Source organism: Balearica regulorum, chromosome 19 (assembly GCF_011004875.1).
Source record: "Balearica regulorum gibbericeps isolate bBalReg1 chromosome 19, bBalReg1.pri, whole genome shotgun sequence".
Taxonomy (NCBI): Eukaryota; Metazoa; Chordata; class Aves; order Gruiformes; family Gruidae; genus Balearica; species Balearica regulorum.
In genome coordinates this window covers 6,731,545-6,758,360 of record NC_046202.1, presented here as the reverse complement: position 1 = coordinate 6,758,360, position 26,816 = coordinate 6,731,545, and the positions used below count along the sequence as shown (strand labels likewise).

Below are 26,816 nucleotides of genomic sequence, written 5' to 3'. Positions count from 1 at the left end.
GGCAAAGACTACACCGAAAGCAGCACAGCACAGCACTGTGTAAACGAGACGGGAGAGGGGAGTAAGCTTTAAATAGCTGTTTCTGCTGCAGTCAGCATAAACGCAGCCCAGCGCTCACGGGGACAGCGCCTGGGCGGGAGGTCACAACAGCCTCTGTTGGCCTGTGTCTGAAGGGAGAGAGGGGCAGAAAATGAGAATCTGAAGAGAACGACACGTAGATACCCCAGAAGCCTCTGGATCTGTTCCTATTTCCAGCCCGTACGTGACACAGTGAAACAGCCCTGGGGATGCCGCGCGTAGTCGGACGTGCGGCAGCTCTTCGCTCCCGGCAATCATCCCTCCCTCTGGCCGCCTTCCCTGTCCCCAGGCCGGCCCAGCCGCCCCGCTGAGGGCGGCGCGGACACCCTCCGGCAGCACCGAGGAGCCCTCAGGCGTCCCGCGAGCTTCCTTCCGGGCAAAGGGCCTCGCCCCCGGAAGTGACGCCACGCCCTTCCGCCACCGCCGCGGACAGGAGGAAGCGCCGGGTCGCTGTGGGGGAAGAGCCGCCGCGGGAGGAGCGCGGTGTGGAGCGGAGCGGCGGGTCGTCCCCGCCGCCCGGGGCAACCGGTGAGCCGCAGCTCTGACCCGTCGCGCTTCTCGCTGAGGGGCCGCGCGCCGGGCCCTTCTCAGGGGCTGCCCGGTGCCTGGGCCTGGCTGCGGGAAGGGGTTCCCGCGCTGAGGGAGCCCCCTCCCCTGGATGCGGGGGGTGACACTCAGTGACAGTTTGGTGGCTGTCCGCGTTGTCGTCCCCGTCCCGTCCTCCCCCCGCCCCCCATCGTCTCTGCCGCCGGTCGTTACAGTTCGTTGTAAGTCTCGGTGACACGGTGTCTGAGCCCCCGCCGAGGCGGGCCCCGCCGCTGCTGTCCCGCTGAGGGGGGGGTCGTACCCGGCCCCTCGCTGCCCGCCCGGCCAGCCCCTTCCCCGGGGTTGGGGCTGTGTGGAGGGTTCACCGGGCTCCGGGAGGTAAAGTGTAATCGGGCTTAATGCACCGGGGTAGACAGAAACTTAGTAAACCAATTTCCTCCATGTGCAGCTCCTAAAGCTAAATTGGTTTTATAATATGTGTTTTTATTATTTTTTAATTCCATGGGTATATTTCGCTAGTAAATTGGGGTGAAGATGTTACCGATAACTTTGCAAATCTGACCCCTCAGCCTGTTTCCTTACTAAGTTCCTTGCGGGTCGAAGAAGTTTTGACTTTGCTTGTAAGTATTACTGCTGCATGGCTTCTTATTGTGAGACTATGGATCAAAGTCCTTTAAACTCAAGCCAACGAAGTTTGGAGTATATTTAAGATGCTGAACAGTGCATTTTGTATGCTTTTGTGGGTGTTTGTCACTGTGTCAGCACCTTGTGTAGCGTTCACGTTGTTCCCTTGAAGTAGGGAGTGGCCGTATTTTCAGAGAGGGTGTGAGATACTGAAAGATGAATGACGCACTCCAAGTAACAAAAAAGCTCTCCAAGGGAGTGGTTCGACACTGTCCTAAACTCTGCTGGTCTGGGCTGCCTTGGTCTGTGACGGGGGCACCATTACTTGTGTGATGGGGTGCTGCATTAACTGAGGGGGTTGTTACAGGCAAAATTCAAATCGGTTTTTTGGGGCTAAGTGGTGCCCTGATCTGGGAATTAGCAGCACTGCAGAGTTTTGGGAAGAGGGTGGCATTATGGAGATTGTGATTTAAATCCATTATTGATGCACCTTGCTGTATTTTTCCTGTTTGGTCTTAGTCACAAAGCTCTTTTCAAAGCAGTGCTTTGTATTGGCAGTTCCTTATGCCAGTACTCTGGGATGTGTACCAAGCAGCTCTTGGTTTTCCAGTTACCTGAGACTCCTTTGAGACTTATGATGGATCAGCATAGAAGGACACAGTGTTTTCCAGGAACAGTACTTCACGCAGGAATTGGATGGGTTGGCCTTCCAGACATGGTTACACGAGTGTTTTGCAGAGAGGAGGGTTAGGAAGAGAATCGTAACTCAACGGAATGCTTTGCTGACAAAAAACCCCAAAACAACATGCAGTAGAAGGGGAGAACAGGAATATAAAGGCAATTATACCAATTCATCAGATCAGTTTACATAACAATCTATGATTATGAGCTTGAAGATACTCCATGATTCTGGTATTTAATTTTCTTTTGCAGTGTTATCTAATCTAGGGTTCCTTCCTTCCCCTTCTGATGTTTGCTATAGAATTCTCAGTTATGCTTTTTTTTCTTCTGATGGACTACTTGTGACCTAAACTAGACCTAAAGATTGCGCTTGTGAAATCCTATTAAAATGCTGTCAGTAACAAGTCAGGTACAAAGTGCGTAAGATGGTTTGAAGGTTTTCTCTGAGATTATAGCAAACTCACTTTTAATTTGTAACCAGGTGAGCGTGGTTGACATGTTGGCAAAAACCACAGAGCATGTAGAAGCCGATTGCTGCTGTTTCTGAGGAGGTATTAGAAGTTTTAGCTAATCCTCCTCATATTCTTACTTGAATTCCCAGTCAAACAGTACAAAGCAGTTTTTAGATGTTTCTTGTGATTTCATTTAAAAGTGCAATTATGAGTCACATGTAGATGGTGAGACACAGTCTGTTAATTCATGAATACATGCTACTCCAGGCTGAGCGGTCATTGCTACGGGCGGTAGTTAAGAATTTGGTGCAGACAAAGAAAACCATGGCTTAAGGTCTGTACTGACGGAGGGGGAAGATGCATCTTCATGTTGAAGTGAATTGTGAGCTCTGTGGGTTAAGTGGTGAAGCCTCTTGGTCATTGGGTTTCGGAGGTTTACAAGAGTGGCTGCAATTTCCCCTGCCAAATTACAGTACCAAACAGTGTGGGTTTTTTCAGGTGGCTAATCAGACTCTGCGTGTCTGTCATCACACTTAATGACTGTGTCTTTTCTCAGGATCCTTAGTTAGCAGCCTGTACCGTTTATGCTAGGAATTAACTGCTACTGCTATAGTTGAAATTTCTTAATTGCAAGTAAGATGCACATTAAAACTGTAAAGACTCATATGATCTATTCTGCAAAGATAGCAACCACGTTTCCTTCCTAATTCGGAAGTTGTCTAATGGCTTTTGTATTTTCTGTTCATGAGTCTCTTAGATCATATTGCCGCACCCTTTCCTTTAGAGGAAATTAACTCATGGTTAATTACCTTTCTCCTAATTACATGCCTGAATGTTTAGGATTGCACATGAATCATGACTATTTCAACACTTACATGGCTCTTAATAATTTTATGGCATTTGGGTCAGTGGTTGCTCTTTGGAATACATACATGTTATTTTAAGGATGTTTTTCCATAGGCAAAATTTGTAGTTGTTAGAGACGTTAACCCAATCCTATCCTTCCACCCCCGCTCTTTTGATGCACTTTCTCATCTACCTTATAAATTTAGTTTCACTAACTGAAGGTGTATGCAGTTTGCGGTGGGACTTGTTACTCCTTGGTCTGATGTGAAGTATGGTGTACTATTCAGGCACCAGTAAAATGTAAAACAGCAACTGTTACTGTAAGACTTGTGTGTTTGGAGACTTCCCCAGTTTTTCTTCTTTTCCTGCTCTAAAATCCCATGTCTGGGGATGGTGCGTGATAGTGCATGAGACATTATGAACACTCTTTGGAGCACTTTGATATTTTTTTAATGAGAAGAATTAATGCAAGTTGTTCATTAAATGCTATGAAGACTTAAACTTGAAAAGTCAAATCACGTTTGCACCAGTCCAGTGAAAAGACTGGTGTAGGTTGTTAAGAGTTGTGCCAAGATTGTTTTGAGAAGACTGTTGATTTCAGGAAATAGAGTAAGGTAAATAGATGAGAGGGGAAAAAAAAACAACCACAAAACCAACCCAAAACCCAAACCAAAAGCAGAAGGAGGGGTTCAGATGTCACGAGACAGAATTTTTTTGTTCGTGGTCAAAAGCGTAGAAGGCTGGAATAGGCTTTGCAGAAGTCAAAGGCAGTTTCATACCTTTGTGTCAGCCTGCCTGTTTTGAGTCTGTTACGTGAAGTCTTTTCCTGGTTTTACAGATGTTTAATGAACTTTGGTACCAATATTGAAACTTGTTTACAGAACAAAGCCACTGCTTTCATTTCCAGAGTTAGCATGCAGAGTTCTTTAGAAACTGTTTTTCATAGCCTGTAATAATTATAAATTGACTTGCAGTTACCTCCTCCTAAAGGCATCTATAGATTGATTGATAGAATGAGACCCCTTTCTATTCAGCTTTGATATGTGAGCTTTTTCAACTAGCTCTTCCATCGAAGGTGACCTAAACAATCCAGGACTAATAAATAGTTTATGAAAAAGTCAATATCTTGTTGTCGTGGCAGCGATGCAATCTGCATTGCCAATAAAGGTATCTGTTTGCCTACTCGGTCCCTGGGAAGTAAGGTAGGTACACGTTAGAGAGGAACAAGAAAAACAAGCTGGTGGTGTCTGAACTCATGATAAATCTGTACTGCTTCTAAACCTCATGTCACACACAGTGCTTTTCCTGAAGCTAAAGCTGTGTCTGCAGTCTTTGGAAACCCTAATGCGTTATGAAAATTATCTTAGGTTGATTGCTGAAAAGGACTTGTTACGTAAGTGTAGTCTCTTTCATGTGTATGTGTTAAATCAGCCCTTAGTGACAGACTCTACTTTGATGAAAGGAGTCCCTTTCTCATACCACATAAAAGCTAAGAACGCACTTGCTCTTTGCAGTGACTGATACCTGCCTTAATAAGTTTACTATGATTTTTTCCAGCTATTCTGTAATCTGGTCTGTGAAAATTAGAATATAGTCTTTTGCTGGTGTTGAGAACTTTGATTCTGATACGAAAGGTACAATGTCCTAGAGCAATAATTGCTGCTATTTCAGTCCCTATTACAGGATACTGATAAAAATGACCTGAGGATTTATGGATTTATAATTGGAGGAGAGTGCGCCTTTTGGAAACTTAGAGCTAGATTTGTGCTTTCTGTAAGTCGCCTGCATATCAAGATATCACATGTGATCATCAGGTGTTGGCAAACTTTTGAGCTCTCTTCTCATCCCATAGTTTTAATTGTGAAATAGTACTGATTATGAAGGTTTTATCTTTAGCCCCATGGGAATCTAATGGAAGATCATCAGAGGGGAAAAAAAAAAAAGTCAAGTAGTGTCTGGTTGCCTAATTCTGTGTTGGTGCAATCTGGTTTAGTTCTGCGCTGACGTTGGTGAACTTCACTGTCATTTTATGTGAGCAGTCAAGATGCCAGACGTTGGGCGTCCAGCCTGATGTACTCGGAACTAGACCCATACAGGAAGGTGGGATGTAAGCAAGGCGTTGCTGCCTGAGTTTGATGACTGTTGTAGATTGCGTTCTGGTGTTTGTGGCTGTTTCCCATTTGTGTGTAGGGAATTAAGATTGTAGATTGCAGACTGCAAGTGTCTGAGGACCAAGTGCTTTCATGGAATCCCTTTGTAGATTTAGATGTATCTTTTTTGCTTCCCATGAGAAACTTGGGCTCCCGAGACCTGAAACTGGAAATACTTGAAAACTAGGATATAGATTTTGTTAAGCACCCGCATTCAATGAATACCATTGCATTTCAGGTCAATCGAAAACATTTCTTAAAAAAACCCTCTTTCCTCCACTCTCCGCCCCCCCCCCCCCCCCCCCCGGCTGACCTTAATGTCTTGGTTCTTTTTCTTTGATAATATTTGTAACAAAATACATATTTCCTGTGTCTTAACTCTTTCTGTGTTTTCTTTAGTAAGTCTTCAAAGACAAATTGAAATATGTGACTTGGAGAAAGTGACGTGGCTGTCAGCCAGCAGTATTTTGCAGAAAAGTTGGTTTTTCTGGTTTTGGCTCCGGTGTCTGCTTTCAGGGCTGTGGTAACCAAAACCCTGTACTGTTTGCACATACGTTTTCAGTTGCAGCTTTGACAGAGTCATAGAGGAACTGCTGGGCAGACAGCTGGTTCAGCCTTCCTAAGAAAATTATGTGAATTTCCATTTTCTGAAGTAAGATCTGTGGTTTATTGGGTATTCTTCCTGGATGAGGAACTTGACAGGAAAAATCTAGGGGTGTGAGCAAGGGACAAGATAGCTCTGAGGTGGTATTGCACTTTTTAAAGAGTATTTGCTCTAAGTAAATGGGTGCTTAAAATACTACTGAATAAAAAGAAAAAAAATAAATGAGTCTAAGTACAAGAAAAATATGTCAATAGGAACATGTATTCAAGAGCTTTAGAAAGAATTGCATTAAAGCAAGTAAAAAGCCAGTTTTGAATTAAACCACAGTGGGTTTTTTCCTCACGTGTTAGACATCATAACAAAACAAAATATTCTAAGATGTTTATGAAAAAGCTACAGAAGGAAATCTGATCTGTCATTAGAGACCTTTGACGTGCAATGCTTCACATAATGTGTAACATAATATGTATCGTATTCCTCATCTACCAACAGTGCACAAGTATTCATCTGCTCTAGATATCACTGCAGTTTGGAAAATAAAGCTCGACATCTAGAACAGTGTGGAAAGACATGGCCATGGGCAGCTGATGCTGTAGCTCGGAGTTAGTGTGCTGTCAGGCCAGACGGGTACCGGCTCAGGAATGCATGTGGCAGTAAGACAAGGAGCTCTTTGGTGTCCATACAGTCTAGTCCTCTGTTAGCTGGGGGTGCAAATACACTGATTGCCAGCAATGGGACAGCTTTCCATGTTGTAATTGTCCAGAATTAATCCACTTTTGCAGCTATGATGTAACAGCACGTGTTAGCAGTGATCCTTTAAGGAGCCACACACACACTGTGTTAGGTGGAGTTTAAAGATCATGAGCATAGAAAGGGGTTGGGTGTTTTCCATTTTTCTGTTTCAGAGGAAAATGGGAGGGAAGAAGCTTTTACTTGCAAATGAGTAACAAGGGGAAAGGGATTTTATAAATTAATGACTAAGTCTAAGAACATGTTCTTTTTCTAAACTTTTCAAAGGGATGACACTAATTAACACAGACGCTGACCTTTGATGAGGTCTAGTACTGGTACAGAAATGCCCAAAAGAAGATTCTATATCATGGTATTTGTGAGGAAATGTGTAAGACAGTGTGATACCTGTTTCCCTGACTATATTCACGGCAGAACTATTTGAAGCACTCTGAGCAAAGCAATGTATGAGTACAAATGCACTTTAAATTACAGACATTTGCTCCTGGGAGGGAGACGCAGTTTCTTGCAGTTGTTGAGAAGTGTTTTAATTGGGATACAAGAGATGTAAAAAAGATGTTTGGTGCAGTGTACCTCTCCGAATTCAACTAGTTAGTTAATTTGATTTATGATCTTCTGGTACTTTATTACATTTGCTTTTTTTTTTTATTTCTTTATTGTTAACATGGAATTTTGTTACCTTCCTTACTATTGCTTTCCCGACTTCTCAGTGGTCAGGCAGTATGGAAGCTGTCCAGAGTTGTCTGCCTCTCCAACACTAGGAAAACAACAAATTTGTTCATTCTTTTGGGTTATGTTACTCAGAAGTGAGCTTTGAACAGGTCATGCGTTCAGGGCAGGAATGAAAATAAGAGGTCTGAGCATGCAAAATAAGAGCTGTGACTGTGCAAATAAATTGAGGAGTTGATCCTTGAATAAAGAATGATACACCTTTAGTTGGAGGAGAAGGGAATAGAGAAAGGAAAAAAGCATTTTAAATACTCAGAAGTTCCCACAAAACATTTTTAGGAATGAAAGATCATAAAATATACAATGATCTAGTTGCAGAAAGTCGACTTGAGCCAGTTTTCTTATTCAGTTTATTAAAATTTGTTGAGTTGTTCTGTTCATTAAAATTTAAATGCTGACCTGCAAAAATTGGCTGTGAAACTTTTTTTATCATGGCCATATGTCTTTGAAGGAAGCAGAAAGCCTTTGCTTTTAAGTGCAGCATGTGATTTGTTCATATTGATTCAGGGTGACCTCTTTTGTCCCTGGGTCTGAAACTGATGTAACTGCAATCAAAAATACTTGAAGGGGAGGAAACAGAACACCTTGCTTTCTAGTGGCTTGGCTTTGCAGCTGTTTACAAACCTCTCCAGAAAGAAGAAAAAAACCAACAAAAAACCCTCAAAGAAACCCAACATTGCTATTAAGAGACCTGCTTTGCTTACTCCAGGGAAAGCTGCTGAACTTTGACACTAAACAGAACTTTATTTTTAGTTCTAATGTACACAACGCACTAGCAGGATGCCAAAGGTAATTGTGGCACCAGTATGTGGTTAAAGCTCTGAATACAGAAAGCTAATTTTTGTGCATCTGCATAGAGATTGTGAAAGTGCACAATTGGCACAGAAACAGAGTATGCTGTTAAGCTTTCAGAAAGCAAGGTGTTGATGTGGGATAGAAGCAAGGTCATGTATTTCTTTCTATCCTTTATTTTTCAAAAAATCTGAGTGTCCAAAGCACAGTGCTTTTGAATAAGAACAACAGACGCCTGAATTGATGAAATTGGCCTATAGACTGCAATTGCAAACCTGTTGTAACTTACTCCAGTGTAGCGGGTGATAGGATCAGGGAATTTATTTCCTTGGGCGATAGAGATCAGTGTAAAATTTCTCTGAAGTTTGTGTTATGAAAATGTTTTAATCTGTCATGTCTTTATAGCTCCCTGCAGCTTACAGTGAAAACATTGACTGATCATCTTTACCATTAGCAAACGTGGCAAATTTACCATTTTGCAATATCGCAAATTTTATGCATGGTGGTTTTTTTCTAGTATAGGCATCTGCAATAGAAGCCTCTAATCAAAATCCTGCAGCAGGTTCTGTTTAAGGAAGTGGTTTTTAAACTGAAACAGGAGCAACTGAAGAGTTTGAAGCTTTTGCTTCCCCATTCTTTTCAGAATTGGTGATAAAGGGCATGTATGGTGCTCTGAGAATGGGCTGTGTTTCCAAATACTGCCAACTGTAATTTCTGTCCCAGGCTGTGTAGTTGACAAACATTTGATGTTTAATTTCTGGTCTGCCAGATAGATTGTCAGTCAGCAGATCTGTGTACCATCATAGTCAGCATAGAGACCTTACTTGAGGAATCGGAAAGTGAAACAGTACAGAAACCAAAAGATTTTTTGTGAAGACAATGTACTTATTTTCCTCTGTTAATTTGCCCATATAGGAATGAAGTAAAAAGCTCTCAAATATTTAAAATCTAGTTGGTTTTTTTTCTTATTTTGCTTTGCAGAAGCATATTAATGTCTATTTAACTGTCAGACATTTCTGTGAGAAAGAAAAGAGAGTATTCAACTGCTTTCCGTCTATATAAATGAGACAATGTGTCTATAAATTATGTCATTAAGAAACAGATTCCCTTAATATATAGACTTCTACAATTAAACTATTTTTTATTAGAAACTCATTAGTTCTTTCAAAGATAGAAAAGATGTTAGTGGAAGGAGCCTTAATACTTAGATAAGATGGAATATTTGATTTGTTCCCCCCTCAGAGAAAATCCTATGTGTTTCTCATTACTTCACCTAACTTGTTTAGACTAATGGGAAATGTTAAATGTTACCAGTCTTTTAAAATGGTTGTTCTTATATAATTCAGCTTGGAACAAAATAGCTGTTACTTCTGATAGCAGAAAACTGTCTTTGGTAATGATGCTTGTGCATATCACATCTGTTTCACTGGATGACCCAGAGAAGCATTTGAGGCTCTTTCTGAGACTGTCAAGTGCAAGAGCTTCCAGGGTGACTAACCTTTGGTGGGCAGAAAAATGAGCAACCAGAGATCCAGATTGCTCAAACATATGAACTTAGGGGTGATTATGAATCTCAGGGGAAAAAATAAGATTACTCTGGCACTTACTGGCATTCTTTAATTTAAGAAAATTGCTTTTCATCTTGTTTTCCATACATTGCACCTCAATGTGTGTTCTGTTTTCCTTGTGTGATCTTAAGTAATGTGCTGGAGGGGAGGGCAGGGTCTTCAAACTGTGGGGTAGTGTTTGTTTAGAAATCTTCTGATTTTCCTGTTAGAGGAAGGAAGTCCTAGGGACACCTTTGGTTATGAATGTGAGAGCAAGAAACCGAATTGCTAAGGTGCTTGCTCAGTTTATGCAAAGCACTCTCTGCTGAGGATGGCAGGGAGAAAAAGGGGCTGGATTTGGTGACCAAAACCTGCTTTCCATTGCCAGGCTGTGATATTTCTAGTATCTGTGTATGTCAACATTGCAATCCAAATGTCAATATTTTAATGTGTGGACCTTAAATTTGCTAGTGCAGGTGATCCGGTGCTGCTTTTCTCCTAAAATGAATCCAATATTTAGAATTAGAATAAAGTAGTTGAAATGCCCTTGGGAGCAAGCTGACATGTGGGCAGGTTTCTGTCAAGCAAAAAAAAAAAAAAGAAAGGGGAAGGCTAGATCATTGGAAGACAGGCTCTGCACAGTGGTGGTGGTGTAGGCATGAAAATAAATCCTTTTGTTGCAGTCACTATATATAAATTCGATAGAGCTGTGCTTTATACAGATGCCCAACTTAACTCTGAAGTAACTTGAGTACTGAAGGAAATGGAAGTGCACCTCATCCATGTTAATTAGCTGTGATAGTTCAGTGTGCTGTGAAGATGTATTCTTCGTGGCCAAAGATACGTTATCTAAAGTTTTACTAGTGTGATTCTTTGCAGAGACAGTCCCAGCCTGAATACAAATCTATTTACATTTTGTCCTTTACTCAGTTTGCTCATTTTCGATGGTGACTGTAACTTTGGGTATCTCTTTTTTCCTCCATTGCTTTGTGCCTCTGGGACTGTTAGAACAATGCACTGGTGAGATCAGAGAATTGTGCCTTTTTCCACACGTGTACGTAGCTGTATGACTGGTACTGCTTTCCAGGCCAGCTGTCTGGTACTATTTGCAGGTCAAAGCTATGCAAACATATGCTAATGCTGCAGTTGGCTTTCGGGGCTGTGCAGTTACATAACTCTGCCCTTCCTCTCGTGGCCTTTATTTTGTTACTGTGGAACTATTCAATAATTAAGAGGTGACTTCTTTGTTAAAGACAAGCCTTCAAAAGAAATTATTTCTAGTAGGCTGTTATCATGTTTCTGTCTTTAACCCTTTTTGTCTGTAAACAGGAAGAAAATGAACCTGAAATCTGAACGCAGAGGAATTCACGTTGATCAGTCAGAGCTACTGTGCAAGAAGGGATGTGGTTACTATGGCAATCCTGCTTGGCAGGGATTTTGCTCCAAGTGCTGGAGAGAGGAATACCATAAGGCCAGGCAGAAACAGATTCAAGAGGATTGGGAGCTGGCAGAGCGGTAAAGAGTTCTCTTTATTCTTTCATCTTTTACAGTAGGGTGACTTCACTAAATACTATTCCTGTCTCCTATTTTCTATTCCTATTTGCTCGGGCTCAGTTGCATCATAAATTCTCAAATTTGACCTTTGCAGCAGGAATTAGAATCGTCTTTTTGATGCAAAGATGAATATTCATGACATTCTAATTTAAGAGGTTTCAAAAGAAAGTCTGTGAAGTAACAAATGTAAACACCCCCCCAACCTCTCAACAACTACTTTGACCTAATTTGCATACTGAAATCTGTAATTCTAACTAGCAGTTAGAAGGGTGAAAGCGACAATTTTTATTAAAATACCTCTGCCTCTGGAGACCGCAGTTATTGTCTTGAATATAGCCAGCACAATGGTTTTACATTGCAGCTACTGGTTAAAAAAATTGGGTCTGTCGTCATTCTTTTAAACTGTGGCGTTAAGTCCAAATGCATCAAAGCTTTAGCTTTAATAATTTAGGTAATTTTTCTAAGCATGTTTTTTCTGCAAAACAGTCTAGTTTTCCTAGTGTGATAAATGCTTGACTCTGAAAATGGGTATTGGAGGAAATCTATGCTTCAGTGAGAAAATAAGAGCAGCTACAGCTGCTTTTTGTTAGATTTGGGTAGAAAGCAAAAGCATTATCCACTGCCTGAAAAACTGCAAAGCATCCTCTGTTGTACTACACTGTCCTTTGTGTCACTTCCAGGTGTGAGTTACATGATATCCACCCAGAATTAACTGTTTCAGGGTTACGTGGATTCTTGAGATGGAGGACCATCTAGCTGTGTATTAAGAGTTGATTGGCCGTTGACTTGAGCTGGCCAAGATGTTTGTTCATATTGATACAGATTCTCCACTTACCCTTACCTTAATGTATTAGTACAGTATGACAGAACTCTAGGAAAAAGTGCAGATGACTGAGACACAGTATATATGTGTCTGCACTCAAGTCTGAAACCCTTCAGTAGACTTGAGTTACCTAGTGATGCATTAACCAAGTTCTTGGGGGGGGGAGGGAGAAGAAAAAACAAACAACTCCAAAGAAAAAAAGACATCAAGTGCTGTGTTCACATCAGCCTGCCTGAAGAAAGTGACGTCTGTGGAAGCTCTCTGAACTTGAGTTGTGTTATGGTTTGGAAACTCCAAGTTTTCTGATATCTAACTATTCTAGGCTCTGTTACCTTAGGCCCGAGTTGTTTGTTTTAAAAGTTCTCTTTACTGTCTGGCACTGGAACAGATTAACCACAAAGGCAGGTAGAAAGTACTTGAAACTTTCTCTAGCCAAATCGGTAAGCTGTTGAGTACAGTACAGAGGACATGTCATTTTTTCCTCTGCCATAAATTTGGCTTAAACAGTTAATAAGGACTTCAGTATTACTAGAGCAGATAGTTATGCTGTCAGTCTTAGGACATCTATGTACAATAAAACAGGGCATTTAAGGAATTCTTTAATAAGTAACTGTTCAGTAGGGAGATGCTAAAGGAACAGATAAGCTGTCATTGTTTGCTGTAATGAACAGACAGGCTTGTCAGCACAGATAAGACACAATTCCTGCCTCAAGAGATTACAAATGCAAGACCGTTTATGGTCCATTCTGAGCTGGATGGATGTTTAGAGAAAATTGCTCAACCTTTTAGCATCTTGAAGGGCAATATAATGTAATCTATTTTAATCTTTCTGCATAGGAAAAAAAGTAGCCATTGAAGGATTAGTATGTTTGTCATCCTCTACTTTGTACACGTCGATTAAAAGATGGGCTTGGTCTTTGCAAAGCACCCGTTAGTGTTGCAGTGAAGTGGTTTGCCTCATTCATTCAAGCAAGCATATGTATTACCAAGACTTCAAAAACAAAGTATGACAGCAATGATCTATTTCCCAGAATATTTCTGAGATTGTGACAGGGTATTTCACTTGCTCAGCTGTGAGCCATATTTTTTATCTTTAGTAAGATGGTAAAGGATTGCCTGTGGTAATAGGTTGTGAAACTCGGAACACGATGCAGAGAGGACAGCAACTGAGTCAATTATTGGAAGTCCTCCCTCAATCTTTCCCCTCACCTCTGCCTTTGTAGAATTCAGGGCTGTGACATGATTATACTTCAGTCTCCTCCCTTTTGACCTTACTATTTAGTCCTCCCTGGCCATCTTAAACTTTCCCTCACTTTCACCATTGCAACATGGAAGGAGTGAACATAATGTAGCAAAGGGAGATGTGGTAGGAAGCAAGAAATGAAGATGGGTATAGAGGAGAATTAGCACGTCAAATGAGTAATTAATTTATTGCACAGGAAATTAGCTTATTTGTGCTGGTTTTAAGCACTTAAATTAGACCTACATTTTTCTAATTCCAGGCTTCAGCGAGAGGAGGAGGAAGCATATGCCAGTAGTCAGAGTACCCAAGGGGCGCAGTCACTGACCTTTTCAAAATTTGAAGAAAAGAAAACCAATGAGAAAACACGAAAGGTCACTACTGTGAAGAAGTTCTTCACTGCTTCTTCCAGAACAGGAGCTAAGAAGGGTAACTCTCTCCTTTGCTTTTAATGGTTCTGTTCAACTTCAGTTACAAAGTATTTTTGATAGATAGATGTGTTGTGCTAAAAAGCAGAGTAGTGCTCTGTGACTTTAAAAAGTTGGAATAATGATGCTTCTGGAGAGTGATATGTGAAGTCTTACTAAAAACACAGAAAAACACGAGCTTTTGGGTGATGTCAGTCTGAACATGTGGCCATTTGTGTCAGTTGTACAGGAGTTCTTCCACTAAAGTGTAGCACAAATGTATTCCTGGTGGTGGTCTACCACTGTACTGCTGAGTGGAAATATCTTATTCGTATGGCAGAAATTCTTGCTAGATTCATGAGTGTGATACTGTGGTTTAGGACTTGAAGGGGCACTCTTCCTGAAGAAAGCAAGAGAAAAGGCACAGACTGTCAGTCAGCTCAAACAAACTGATATGCCGAAGTGTGATAGAAATGCTGATATAAAATATCAGGTCATACTGCCATAATGGATCACTTCAACAGCTTTAACAGGAAAATTGGAATGTGTAAGCAGGGTGCCTTTAGATGAAAATAAATGTGAAAGGAAACTTGTAGTGTTTCTGCATATGTGGGTTGTGAATATCAAGTTTGTGGTTGGCTGAATGTTTATTCTACAGCATGTGTTACAAGTAAGAATGATTAATGGCACTGGTGCCTTTGCATAGCAATAGCTTACATGGGCAAAAACCAGAAAATGCTAGACTGTGGAGGAGGCATTCCAGAAGAAAAAGCAACATTAATGTATCTTAGCCTTATAGATGATGCATTTCCTTAATAAGAAATTCTAAATATGTCTGGATTTCATCTTAGAATTTCTCTTAGCGCATGGGCAGCAGCTGGCTAAATGAGGCATTCAGCTATGTATTAAAAACTTTTTTACGTTCATTCTTCTCACCTTCCATGTTTTCTTTTTTTATCCCCTTCACCATCTCTCCTAACGTGCTCCCGCTCTTGGTGTCTTGCTTGCTTTTGCATTTATTTCAGTGGCTCAAGAGAAAATCATTAAGCAAGGACAGCTTGGGAGGGAGCGAAATGCTGATAACATTCTCAGGGATTTGAAGGAGATTTTTACTCCCTCCTGGGAACTGGCTTCCCCTACTGAAGGTAATGCGGTACAGCTTGAGCAAGCTGTCTGCTTGATTTTTAGTAAGCTTACTACTTGGGCTTTGCAAAATACAAACTAGGGTTGTGCCAGTTATAACTCATGTTGTTGAATGAGAAGATGACTCAAAAAGAGCAAGTCTAGCATCTTGAACTTGAATCTCTCAACCAATTCTTTGCTTGTTGGTAGGGAGGATATAGGAATAAAGCTGAAGCTTCTTTGAGCTCTACCTCAGCATGACATCTGAAGGATTATGCAGTTTCAAAAAAATAAGAATTTTATAAGAAGTAGCTAGATCTTGTGCTGCTTCGTATTTTTATCAAAATAAAATTGCAGGTTGCCATTATAAATCTGATTATAAGTTGAAACTACTTCAATTTAATAGTTCCACTTCAAGAACTTTTGCAGTCTCAAAACATCTCCAGATGTTTGTTATTAATCAAGATGACAATTTCCTATCAAGAGAAGACATGCTGATTTCATTTAAACCAAAAGGACGGCAAAACCCTTGATGTGAACAGCTTTAGGATCTTGTCCTATGTTATTTGTTTGCAGTTCCAATGTGTTCTGCTGACTAAAGAAATTTGAAGAACTTTTTATTTTGCAAATTCTATGAAGATGAATGGGTGTGTGTAGTAGAGCTAATGACAATGCTTTTTTTAATATTCTTTACTTGGACTCAGATCCGTGACCATGGCACAACCATAGTGAATCACTGGAGTGCTAAAGTTCTGCTGTGACAACTAGCATTTTTGTAGAATGTCTTGAGAAAGATTTTAATATATTGTTTATTCTTTGTAAAGGTGATCCTTAACTCTTCCCATACTCTTTCTTTTCATTTTGGCATATCTCCTCTGCTAGGTTCTCTTTAACTCGTTCAGATGGAATTTCTTTTCTGTAAACAGCTTCTTTTTAGTTAGAATTAATTCTTTTAGAGTACACAGCAAAGCTGAAAATATTTTGTTGCTGAAAGTACATTTGTTCCTGCAGTCCTTAGTAATCAGTGCATATTGTACAGATTCATGTTCCTTAAATCACGATTTCAACACAATCAATGAAGTTGCAACATTTCTGAGTTGACTACCTGTAGTTCTTGATGTGTGTCGTTAAAAAGATAGTTTATTCTAACATTCAATTTTTTTAATGCCTACATTAACAGTAATCTGCCTCAGTTGACTGTATCTCTATAGTAACTAAAAAAGAATATATTTTAAATTTGTGACTGAGTCATATTCATATTCCTTAAGGTCAGATACCGGAATGAGGTTCATTATTTTTATAATACAGTGAACTCAATGTTGAAATGAGTAAATAAATCTTCAGCTGTTCTTTGGAATGAAGTCAGTAATTAATTGTGGGGGAAAAAAAAAATCTTAGAATTCTACCCTTTCGAAAGTGTACCTGCTTTCTTTGTTTATTGTTTCAAAACTGTGTTCTCACTGGTTATATAACATTAAATGTGACAAATTTAGATCAACATATAGTGATGGTTGCCGTTCAGCTTGAATACTATACAGACATTCTATTTTGAATCTTAGGTATAAAGAATGTTGGAGGAAATCCCCTCTGGAAAAACTGTTCTTGTGTAACTAGAAAGGAGATTGATTTGCACTTTCTATCTTGATTGCTACAGTTGGAATGTTAATATTTGTAAAACCTTTTCCATTCTTATCTTTAAATACCGTAAGTGTTCTAACAGTACCTGACCAAATTGTCCAGAGAAGGTTATGCTGAAGTGTAGAGGTCCTAATGAGTCTTGTGCTTTGGTCAGATGATCAGTGTTTGTTAGTCACTGGATCATACAGCTTTGAATTTACTGTAGTGCTGGATCACTTTAAAAGCAACAAAAACAACCAAAGCTACTTCAAGTTCAAATTAAACATACCAATTTAAATATACTAATCCCATTTATTTCCTTTCATTTTGGAGTTCTGCACGTATGCTTATTGAAAGAAGAATTTTTTGTTGTGCATGTTAGTATTTTCAGACTGAAAGATATGTTTGTATCATGTTGATCATGGATATTTTCATGTTTTCTGTCTCTTTGCTGCTTACTTTTCATCATGCTCATTTACATCATCTCTATTCAATCCTTCATTTTGAACAGTGTTGGCTGGCAAGTTGAAAGGTGGGTGAACTAAACTTGGGTAGCGAAGGTATTGGATCAGTACAATTAACTTGCAACATATACCTTGGGAAATCAGATGTGTTTGTGTGGAAAAACCCTGTGGTTGCAGCTATATGAACTTGAATCCAGTGCTGTGTGCAGTCTGTGTTCCCAGCTCCTTCTTGAGTGCCAAACACATTCTTCCTTGAAGAGATGCAGTGCTTTTCCTCTTGCTGAAACAGAAATGGCCAAGTTCTCATTTACACTGCAGGTGTGCTTCTGTGGCATCTGCTGCCCAGCTGCATTTGCACCAACCTCACGCTCCCCTTCCTTGTCTTGTGCTGCTGCTGCTGCTCCTGGGACCTGGTAGGAAGCCAGCTTGAGGAGCTGATCCAGCTGAAAAATAACGCCATAAGAAACACTGATTGCTGACTAGGACTGCCCTGAACTACTATTCCCTGAGCTAGTTCGCAAGCCAGTTGAATGAATACTTGTGTTGGTGCAAGTAAAGGCGAGGGAGAATGGGAAAGGGACCTCTCCATTATCTTAAACTGCTGCACGGTCCCATCTGGAAGCCTTGATCTTACCTGGGAATGAAAATGTAAGAAACCCAAAAGCAAACTCATGTTACAGTAATCTGCTAATGTAAAAAAAGCCATTAGTGTAAATGGGTATGTGGCTATGAATGTTTCACTTCAGTGGAATACTCAGTTTCCTAGAGTTCTGTTTAATAATATCCAGCATTTCACTGGTCAAGCTTGAGAAATAAATCCTTATTCATCTGCACAGTTGAAAAAAACAACTGAAATTTTAATACACATTAAATGTTTCCTGAATTCATCCATCAGTATAAAAAAGCTAATCTGATGTGCCCGCATTTTCCCAGCAGAGATCCAAGAAGCCAAGGCTCCCAGCCCTTCTATAAACAGGCAAGCTAGCATCGAGACAGATCGAGTATCCAAGGAATTCATAGAATTTCTCAAGACATATCATAAACCTGGACAAGATATCTATAAGCAATGTAAACTATTTTTGGACACAATGAATCATAAAAGGGTAAGTTTTGCATGCCTTATTTATATAAATAAAATGGGCAAATTAGAGAGAAATGGGGAAAATGCTACACTTCTTCCAGCAGTTTGGGTTTTATATATTGTATACAGGAGTCTTCAGTTGATATGCTGAGTCAGATGAAGATCCAGTGGCAGTCTTAAATTCTGAATGCTTTCCTTTTTGGTATGGTATATGACCAAAGAAACCCTCAAACCACAGTGTCTCAGGTGTCTCGAGAGAACTTTCCTTTGCATCCTGAATAAATTAATTCTGAAAGATAAAAATGTCTGAACAAACAATTTTCTAGATAAATGACTTGTAAAAATTATAATATATTACATAATGAGTTTTCAGATATCTTAAGTCTAAAAAGTTGTAAAGATCAACAGTACAGTATCAACCCACAGGTTGTACAACTGTACAGTATCAACCCACAGGTCCCCTTTTCTGTGTGGAAGGGGAACTTGACTGTGCTTTTTTTAAATATGGAATAAGGGTTACATCTTCATTCTCAGTATAAAATATTTAATGTTCCTGAAATATTAATGTGTTTGTAGTGCCACCTGTAGTTGAAATCAGTCAGTATTCACAACCTCCTCTTTTTTTTTTTTTTTTTCCTTCCCCTACCTTTCCTATTTAGCATGTAGTTACTCAAATTTTGTCTTCAAATTGGACTGGAAATTAAAGGGAGTTTTGATGGAATCTTACATGCCCTCAAGGCACTTTGAAAACATCTTGAAGGTTTTTTTTTCTTTTAGAACTGATTCATTCTGAGCATAGTTTGTGAGAATAGTGTATTATTATTATTGATTATAATCATGAAAGGTACTCTCCTGGTTCCTTGATAGTTTGTGCTAGTCAAAAAGAAGTCTTTCTCAAAACGTACAGTTTGCTACTACACGTAAACCAGGCCTAAAATGCAGCACTGCCACCAGAGCTGAGACTTTGTGTTCAGAGTAACTGTCTAGTTTTTGGCCTTAGAGAATTCAGAAACTAAGTTCTCTTTCAATTTATTTTTTTTAATATATATATATGGTTTTATGCTGCCATTTAATGGTGAAAAGTGACATCAGTAAAGTTAATTATAACCCTTCAAACCTCTGATATGTTCTTCAGTAGCTCAGTTAGTTAATGCCCAAAAGACAATGTTGTTTCACAAATAACATTGTGAATATATTTCATAGTAGCTTTAATCATTAGAAGTGTTTACTGTGTAGATATTCTTTCAAATCTATAACATATGTTCTTGGGTTTTTTTGGTATACTGTCATCTTTTAAAAAGTTATAGAGACAAAATTGGGAGCAAGCATTCTGCTTCATAGTCTATATTATTTGGCACCATTGCTCAGGGATGTGTCTGGGGGAAATATCATTACACCTGTCCCATTCCGTTGCTAATATACATCTGTTCAGTGTTCACATGTTAAGGAGCCAGTATGTCTTGGTTTCTCGTATTTTTAAATATAGTTTAGCCAACATAAACACCTCTGATATATTTGCATTCTCAGACTGTTACTGCAGCTGGACACTTTCCTTAAACAAAAACAGAACATCAGAGGCCTCGCTGCCATTTCTTCCACACATGCACACTTACTCAGTTTTCTGTTACAGGACTTAAGTATTGAGGAGCAATCTGAATGTGCCCAGGACTTCTATCAAAATGTAGCAGAGAAATTACAGACACGTTGGAAAGGTATCATGTTCCTCTTCCTTATATCTCACTGCTGAAAAAGTAACATTTTGAGGATAAAGCCTCTTGCATTTTCAAGTAAAAATGAGGCATTCCTTACTAGCTTTCAGAAATGCTGTTAACAAATTCTGGTACCATAGTTAAAACTATTCCCAGCAGCACCAGTTCTATAAAGTTTTGCAGTCTAAATTCATTGTTTTTACAAGTTTTTTTTTAAACTCTCAATTAAATGTGGTTCAGTTGTTTTCATTTCTTGTTTTAAATTCAATACTGTTTGTTTAAAACTGAGGTTTAATGTGTAGCCTCAACCCAATTAACAGGCTCTGAGCCTTACGTTGCACTGTAATGCACAAGAAGCCAGGGAGAGGGGAGTGTTCCTGTTGCAGACTGCTTTTATGTGCCTGGTATGCAAGTGGCACAGCTTAAACGTACCCAGGGACTTTTTTAGAGACATAAACAGGAACAGAGGATTTTGAGAATAAATCCAGTGAGGTCTTCCAAGACTGTATTTTCAAGAAATATTCTTGTTAGCTACAAACAGCTGAACTTAATTTGTGTGTTGAATGTGCCTCATTGTGAACCTGTGGATGTACTTTGGCATGTCACTATGGTGTTCTCACCAGTATATTTTTACTCTGCTGTACAGAGTGAAAATGCTCCAAGTATATCAGTTCTTTATTAACTCGAGTTGGCTCAGCTCAGTAGTCCTGATTTGGTGATATTATGACCAAACTCTGTTAAATCTTCAAAACAGCTGTGGAATACTTTATTTACCTTTCAGTGCCCCCTGAAAAAGTTGAGAAAGCAATGGATCAGATTGAAAAATACATTATGACTCGGCAGTATAAATATGTCTTTTGCCCTGAAACGACTGATGATGAGAAGAAAGATCTTGCTGTCCAGAAGAGAATCAGGTAAGTCTTTGAAAGAGAAATAGTTGAGTAATCTACAGTCCTGTGAATGAGCTCTGAATCAAGCACATTAAAAATATTCTGCTGTACATTCAAAAATAGCAAGCTTTTTAACCAGGAAGAGTTAAAAATACTTTAAGAAACAGAGAAGGAATGAATAGAATGAATAATGAAAGCTGCTATGGTAGGAAAACTAATTGGTGTGCTTTTGTTAAATGATAGCAAAAAAAGAAAATATTTTTTCTGGAAATAAATTACTTCAGTGGAACAAACTAGCTTATAACTGGACTAGTGCCTCATTTACACAAAGCACTCCTTGTGCATTGAATTAAAGAAGCAGCTGGTTTCAAACACCTGAGCATTACTGGCACAGAATAGTGTAACATTTTTTCTTGTCACAGGGCTTTGCACTGGGTAACTCCACAAATGCTTTGTGTTCCCGTCAATGAAGAAATTCCAGAAGTCTCTGATATGGTTGTAAAAGCAATTACAGGTTTGTGAACAATGAAGTTTACATTTACAGCTTAAAATTTCATATCTCTTGTTCATAGAAATTATTTTCTGCTGTCATCAGAAGGGAGTCCAGGCTTTTAGATTTGTGGTAGTCTTTGTGGTATTGGACTATCATCTGTGAAGTGGGAATAATGTTGCTATCACAGAAGTGTGACGGGCTTACCTGACCTATTTGAAATGCTTGGACTGAACCACGAGAAGGTTAAATAAACAGATAATTCTATGGAACAACAAGCACCACACATAAAAATGATGCAATTTTAGTATTGTCCATTAAGTGTCCTACTCATTCAGGTGTCTGATTAATATGGTTTTAATGATTTGAGAACTTTTTTTATCTTACAGATATTATTGAAATGGATTCAAAGCGTGTCCCGCGTGATAAATTAGCATGCATCACCAAATGCAGCAAGCATATATTTAATGCTATTAAAATCACAAAAAATGAACCAGCTTCTGCTGATGACTTTCTTCCAACACTTATATACATTGTTTTGAAGGGAAACCCACCCCGCCTGCAGTCTAACATCCAGTATATAACACGCTTCTGTAATCCAAGCAGGTTAATGACAGGAGAAGATGGCTACTATTTTACGAATCTGGTAAGTGCAGGAGTAGCATTGACATCTTGTACAACAAGATTGTCTTTGATTTGGATGGAGGAATTTCCAGTAATACACAGCATAACATAGAAGGAAAATTAAAACTAATCTTCAAGTAGTAGTTGAAGTTACTTAGAGTGCAGGAAGCTCTTTTGCTTTCTATCTCCCCTCCCTTCTTCTCTGCTTTCCAAACCAGACAGTGCTTTGTTTTCTTTTAATTAAACTCTTTATTTGAACAGTCTGATAGTAAGACTTGGCTATATTTTTATTCTGTAAGGCAGTAAGTATTTTCTATTACTAAAATCCTGAGTTTGGACTGTGCAGATGTTAGAGATGCAAAGTTCCACATTTAAGCTCATGAGAGTTCATATTTTGAAGGGGCTGCAGAACTAAGCCATTAATATGTGGAGGTAAACAGGCTTTTTAAAGCTTCTGGAGGAGGCATTTATTTGTGCACTTGTTTATATTAATGAATTTGGCTTCTCTGCATTTCCTCATAAAGCAATTCTCAAAAATATGTAGTTGAAGAAATACTTGGAACGTTAAAAATTCCTTTCAGTGGGAGGAGAGCATCCACAAGGTAAAATGGGCGTTTGACATTCCTTCCTTCAGAAAAATTAGTAGAGAGCATAGCAGATCTCTGCTGATCAGATTATTAAACATTAGTCTAGTGCTCTTGTCTAGCTGTCATCTTCTGTTCTTTCACCTCCAAAATGCAGTGACCCTGAGGTTTGTAATGTCCATTATCCCATGAGTCAGTACTGTTCAGGTAAAGCAGTGTCTTCCTGTATTATTCTCTGAGTTTTTGACTTCTTCAGACTTTGGGAAGAAGAAAGAGGCATGTGAACTGTCTGATACAGTTAGCTTCTCGAAAAGCTCTTTAGGAGCAATCTGTTGAGGCATTAAATAAAATAATCAGTTACTGGTCTAACAGCAGGGTTAAAACATAGAACACATAAGTTCCAATCTGTAGCTTGCAATGATTCTCACTTTCTGTTTTGTTTGTAGTGCTGTGCTGTGGCCTTCATTGAAAAACTGGATGCTCAGTCTTTAAATTTAAGCCAAGAAGATTTTGATCGCTTTATGACTGGTCAGACATCCCCGAAGAAGCAAGAATCTGACAGTTTTTCACCTGATGTGTGCCTGGGTGTTAAGCAAATGTATAAAAACTTAGACCTACTATCTCAGTTGAATGAGAGACAGGAAAGAATTGTCAATGAAGCCAAGAAGCTTGAGAAAGACCTAATAGATTGGACTGATGGAATTACAAAGGAAGTCCAAGATATTGTTGAGAAGTATCCATTAGAAATAAAACCAAAAAATCAAGCCTTAGCAGCTATTGACTCTGAAAATATGGAGAATGACAAGCTGCCCCCACCACTGCAGCCTCAGGTTTATGCAGGATAATTATCAGTGTTAACTTTGAAAAGCATCATTATCCTCACCTAGTACTATCCCCTAGTTGGGAAGGGAAGTAAATTTACGGCTAAAAAATCAGATGAGCTTAAATTAGTACATTTTTAAAGGTACTTTTTTTGTTTGTTTAAGTGTAATGAATTGTATTTATTTTAGTCAAGTAGATTTCTATTAGGCTTTTGTGGGTTTTTTGAACTGAATTTAAATTTTCTACACAAACCGGTGTAATTTTTAAGCAACACTAGTCTGTTGACATCTTTCCTGAAAGCTTTCTTGTAGGCATGCACTTACTTGTTTTTAATAATTAGTTTAAGAATTCAAGTTCCAGCAGAAACTCAAAAGGTACCAATGTTAGTCTGACTTTATTCTGTAGCTGTAAAGATGAAATATATATTGTAAAATATGTAAAATTGTAAATAGATTTAAAATCTAATGTCTCAACTGTGCATGACATCTTGTGTACGAGTGAAAATGATATAACGGTGTTCATTTTAGCACCTTTCAGTTAAATCATGTCGCAGTATAAAGGCAAGTATACTGTTAATGTTTCAGTAAGCTAGATGGTGTAACTGGTGAATTGCAGTCAGAGAGGATATTGTTGTAATGATCTGAAAACCTGACACTCATCTCAATCTGGTCTGTAAAAAAAAAAAAAAAGTGTTATTTAAAATACAACATTTCTTCATGTAAACACTCCTTCTGCTCTGTCAGTACACCTGATAGTCTTCAGTGGTGCACGCAAGTGCTGATATTACTACTTTTGAACAGAATGTTGAGTCGAACTTCAGAAAGGAGGGAAGTATCTTTATTAAAAATGGCATAATGTGGAACAAAAAGGGGGCAGGGAGGAGATGGTGCAAGAGTTGCACCAAAAAGTGGCTTTTCTGGCATTGCCTGGTAATTTCCATCAGTGGTTGAGGTCTTGATTGCTTTTTTGACAATCCTGGTAGGCAGATAAATAAGTTCATATAATTAGAGGCTGCTTTTTGGAAGAAGCATGAGCCGTTGTTCGGAGCAGAAAAGTGCACTTTATTTTCACAAAAACATCAGTCTTCTGATCTTTAGTGACCCCCCCTTAGCAAAGGGCGTTACCTTGCTAAAGTATTGAACATCAAGGTAATAAATATGGCTTCATGCCACTAAAAGTTTAGATGGGTGTATTTCAAGTGAGGAATAATAGTTCACTCCGCAAAAAGTAACCTCTTGCAATATATCTTTTTTATGCCAGTGAAACATTTTATATATCATTTTAAATATTTTCCAGTTAATCCAGTCTGCCACGACTTGTTTGTGTACCTGAGATATCTGACATAAATACTTAGTTTGGACTACTCTGAAGCAATGTTAAGTTCTTACCATCAAGGAGGAAAGTACCTACCTCTTTATTATGTTCCACTGCTTTAAAAATACTGCTATTTTAAATTTGCATTGCAATAATTTCAGACCACAACTGTGATTTGTCCCTTTTTGTCAGACGTATTTAGCCGTATGAACTATGCATTCCTAGTGTTTCAGAGATAACCGGTTACCCAAAACTCCACTGCTGAGGTGAAGCACTGAGCTAATTGGATGATCACAAATTATTTAATGTATCCATGTATCACTGCGCCCAAATTGCTTAAGTTCTGACCAGTGCTTGCAGTAAATAATACTGCAAGGTCTTCATTTTATTTATAAACACTAGGTGCTAATTCTGATATCCAGGTACACAGGTTTTCCTGAAGGGGAGGGGGGAAGTAAACTTTTAGCTATTGTGTAAATTGCCATGTTTAAATAAAAGTGTGTACATTATGCCCTTGTTAATGAGTTCCTAAAAATCTCGTCACTGGGTTTTGTTATGCTGTTAATGATTAATGTGAATATAATTGTGACCGCTTCTGCATTCTCTGTGTTAGGGAGACACAATTCTTAGCCATTCAAGTGCAAGTCTAGGTAACAATGTCTTTTTCTTTGCAGAAAGATCGTTGTAGTGATTAAGTACTTAAAGACTTGCTGGTGCATTTGTACTAAAGTATCTCTTATTCATGTGCCATCTTGTTATCAAGTCACTAAAGTAGGAGTGTTTTCAACAAACAAATCCTGGAATCCCCTGTGAAGCAGGTAAGAGGGATTTCCATACCCCATCGAAAAGTTAGCAGGCAGGAGTGGTTTGCTCCTAGCCATAGTATAGCCTGAGTAGCAATAACGCTGGGAGCAGCTCTTGCGGGAACTTGCATTCTAGAGTTTGAGTAACTCAACTACTTTAAGACCTTGTCAGTATTTTATTAGGCAAATGACCTGTCTGTAGGTCAGATGGCATTGCTGTGGTAGAGAGATGCTCTGGTCCCACAGGTGAGGCTGGGATAAGATAGAGTGAGGGACCCCAGTTATGCAGAAAGTTGTGAAATAGTATCTGATCAAGTTACTTGTGAACCAGAGAATTTAATTGAAATACTATCTTAAAATGAATCGGACTACAGGCTGCTGTGCTTTGGTGGCAGTCATAGTATCAGAAATTGCCTTTTTTTTTTTTTTTTCAACAGCCCGCTACTATTTCAGTATTACTCAAAATGAGGACTTTGCAGCTCATTGCTAAAAGTTGTAAACTGCTTCTTTGCATGTGAACTACCTATTTTGCTGTAGTAAAGAAGGTATTTTACAGGAAGTACCAATTAATTAAACTGTACAACACTTTGGTTTCATAATTATGAAATTAAATTGATTCTTCTACCCAGTTACCATCAATGTTTACAGATTCTCTGGTGTATGTTCTCTTGTGGCTGGGTAGCTCACGCTTAAGGGAGGGAGGCACAGGTAGATGCCGATACCTATGGCTAGTGCTATTCAACAGCAATTTGGAAAAAAAGGGGGTTAAGAGGGTTGGGGGTGAAGAAGCAGTGTTCCATCTGATCAAGAACTGAACCGTGGAGGCTGCTTTGTGGCTGCAACACAGGGCAGAACAGTTTGGTGCTTTATCTGAGTATGCAGTAGGACATAAACATGTCCTTTTGCTTTATCTACAGCCACCATTCTTTTGTCAGACGCATACAGAACTAGTGTATGTGACTTTCGTTTTTAATTGTCTGAGAGGCTTGCCAAATGAGCATTGGCGCTACTCCCTCCTGCCTTCCACCAGCCTCGGTCAGGAAGAGTCAGTCATTAACTAAGGAGAGTAATTCAGTTCCCTCTTTAGACACCTTCAAAGCCAGGGTCATTTCTGACCTGTCTCATCTTCAGGAAAACGCTGTACTTTTACCTTTCCCAAGTACCACAACTCTTACAGACGCTTTCCTGCCAGCCTGTCAATCTGGGCTGTGTTAGCAGCAGCGAGCCCCTGGCTGGGACCTGTGCGGGGGCTCGGGCTGTCCTTGCTCGGACCGAAAGGAGTGCTGTCACCTCCCAGGGCATCGGGCCCTTCCCTCGTCCCCTCACTGGACGCCAGGGCAAAGCCCTGCTCTGTCCTCTTTGCCCCTTCCTCCGCCATGGCCGGCCTTGCTCTGGTGTGTTACGCCTCCCAGGTGCAAGTTTATGTTCTCCTCTCTTGGGCTTCATTATAATTAAAATGTTAATTCCTCTGGT

At 39.4% G+C, this 26,816-nt stretch overlaps 1 protein-coding gene across 4 annotated transcripts; it reads left to right on the top strand.

The window, feature by feature from the left end:
* Positions 1-143: 143 nt before the first annotated feature.
* Positions 144-25,048, top strand: RABGEF1 (RAB guanine nucleotide exchange factor 1). 4 transcript variants are annotated; one of them, XM_075771773.1, is made up of 10 exons: positions 479-606; positions 11,129-11,314; positions 13,679-13,845; positions 14,849-14,968; positions 17,960-18,129; positions 19,738-19,819; positions 20,598-20,730; positions 21,129-21,220; positions 21,586-21,842; positions 22,851-25,048. In XM_075771773.1, the coding sequence occupies exons 2-10, from the start codon at positions 11,136-11,138 to the stop codon at positions 23,247-23,249; spliced, it is 1,599 nt and encodes a 532-aa protein (XP_075627888.1). In that variant the 5' UTR covers positions 479-606; positions 11,129-11,135; the 3' UTR covers positions 23,250-25,048. The 4 variants fall into 4 exon arrangements, with proteins under 4 accessions (XP_075627887.1, XP_075627888.1, XP_075627886.1 ...); XM_075771772.1 differs by lacking the exon at positions 14,849-14,968 and having other exon boundaries at positions 144-606; positions 17,963-18,129; XM_075771771.1 differs by lacking the exon at positions 14,849-14,968 and having other exon boundaries at positions 488-606.
* The last annotated feature ends 1,768 nt before the right edge of the window (positions 25,049-26,816 follow it).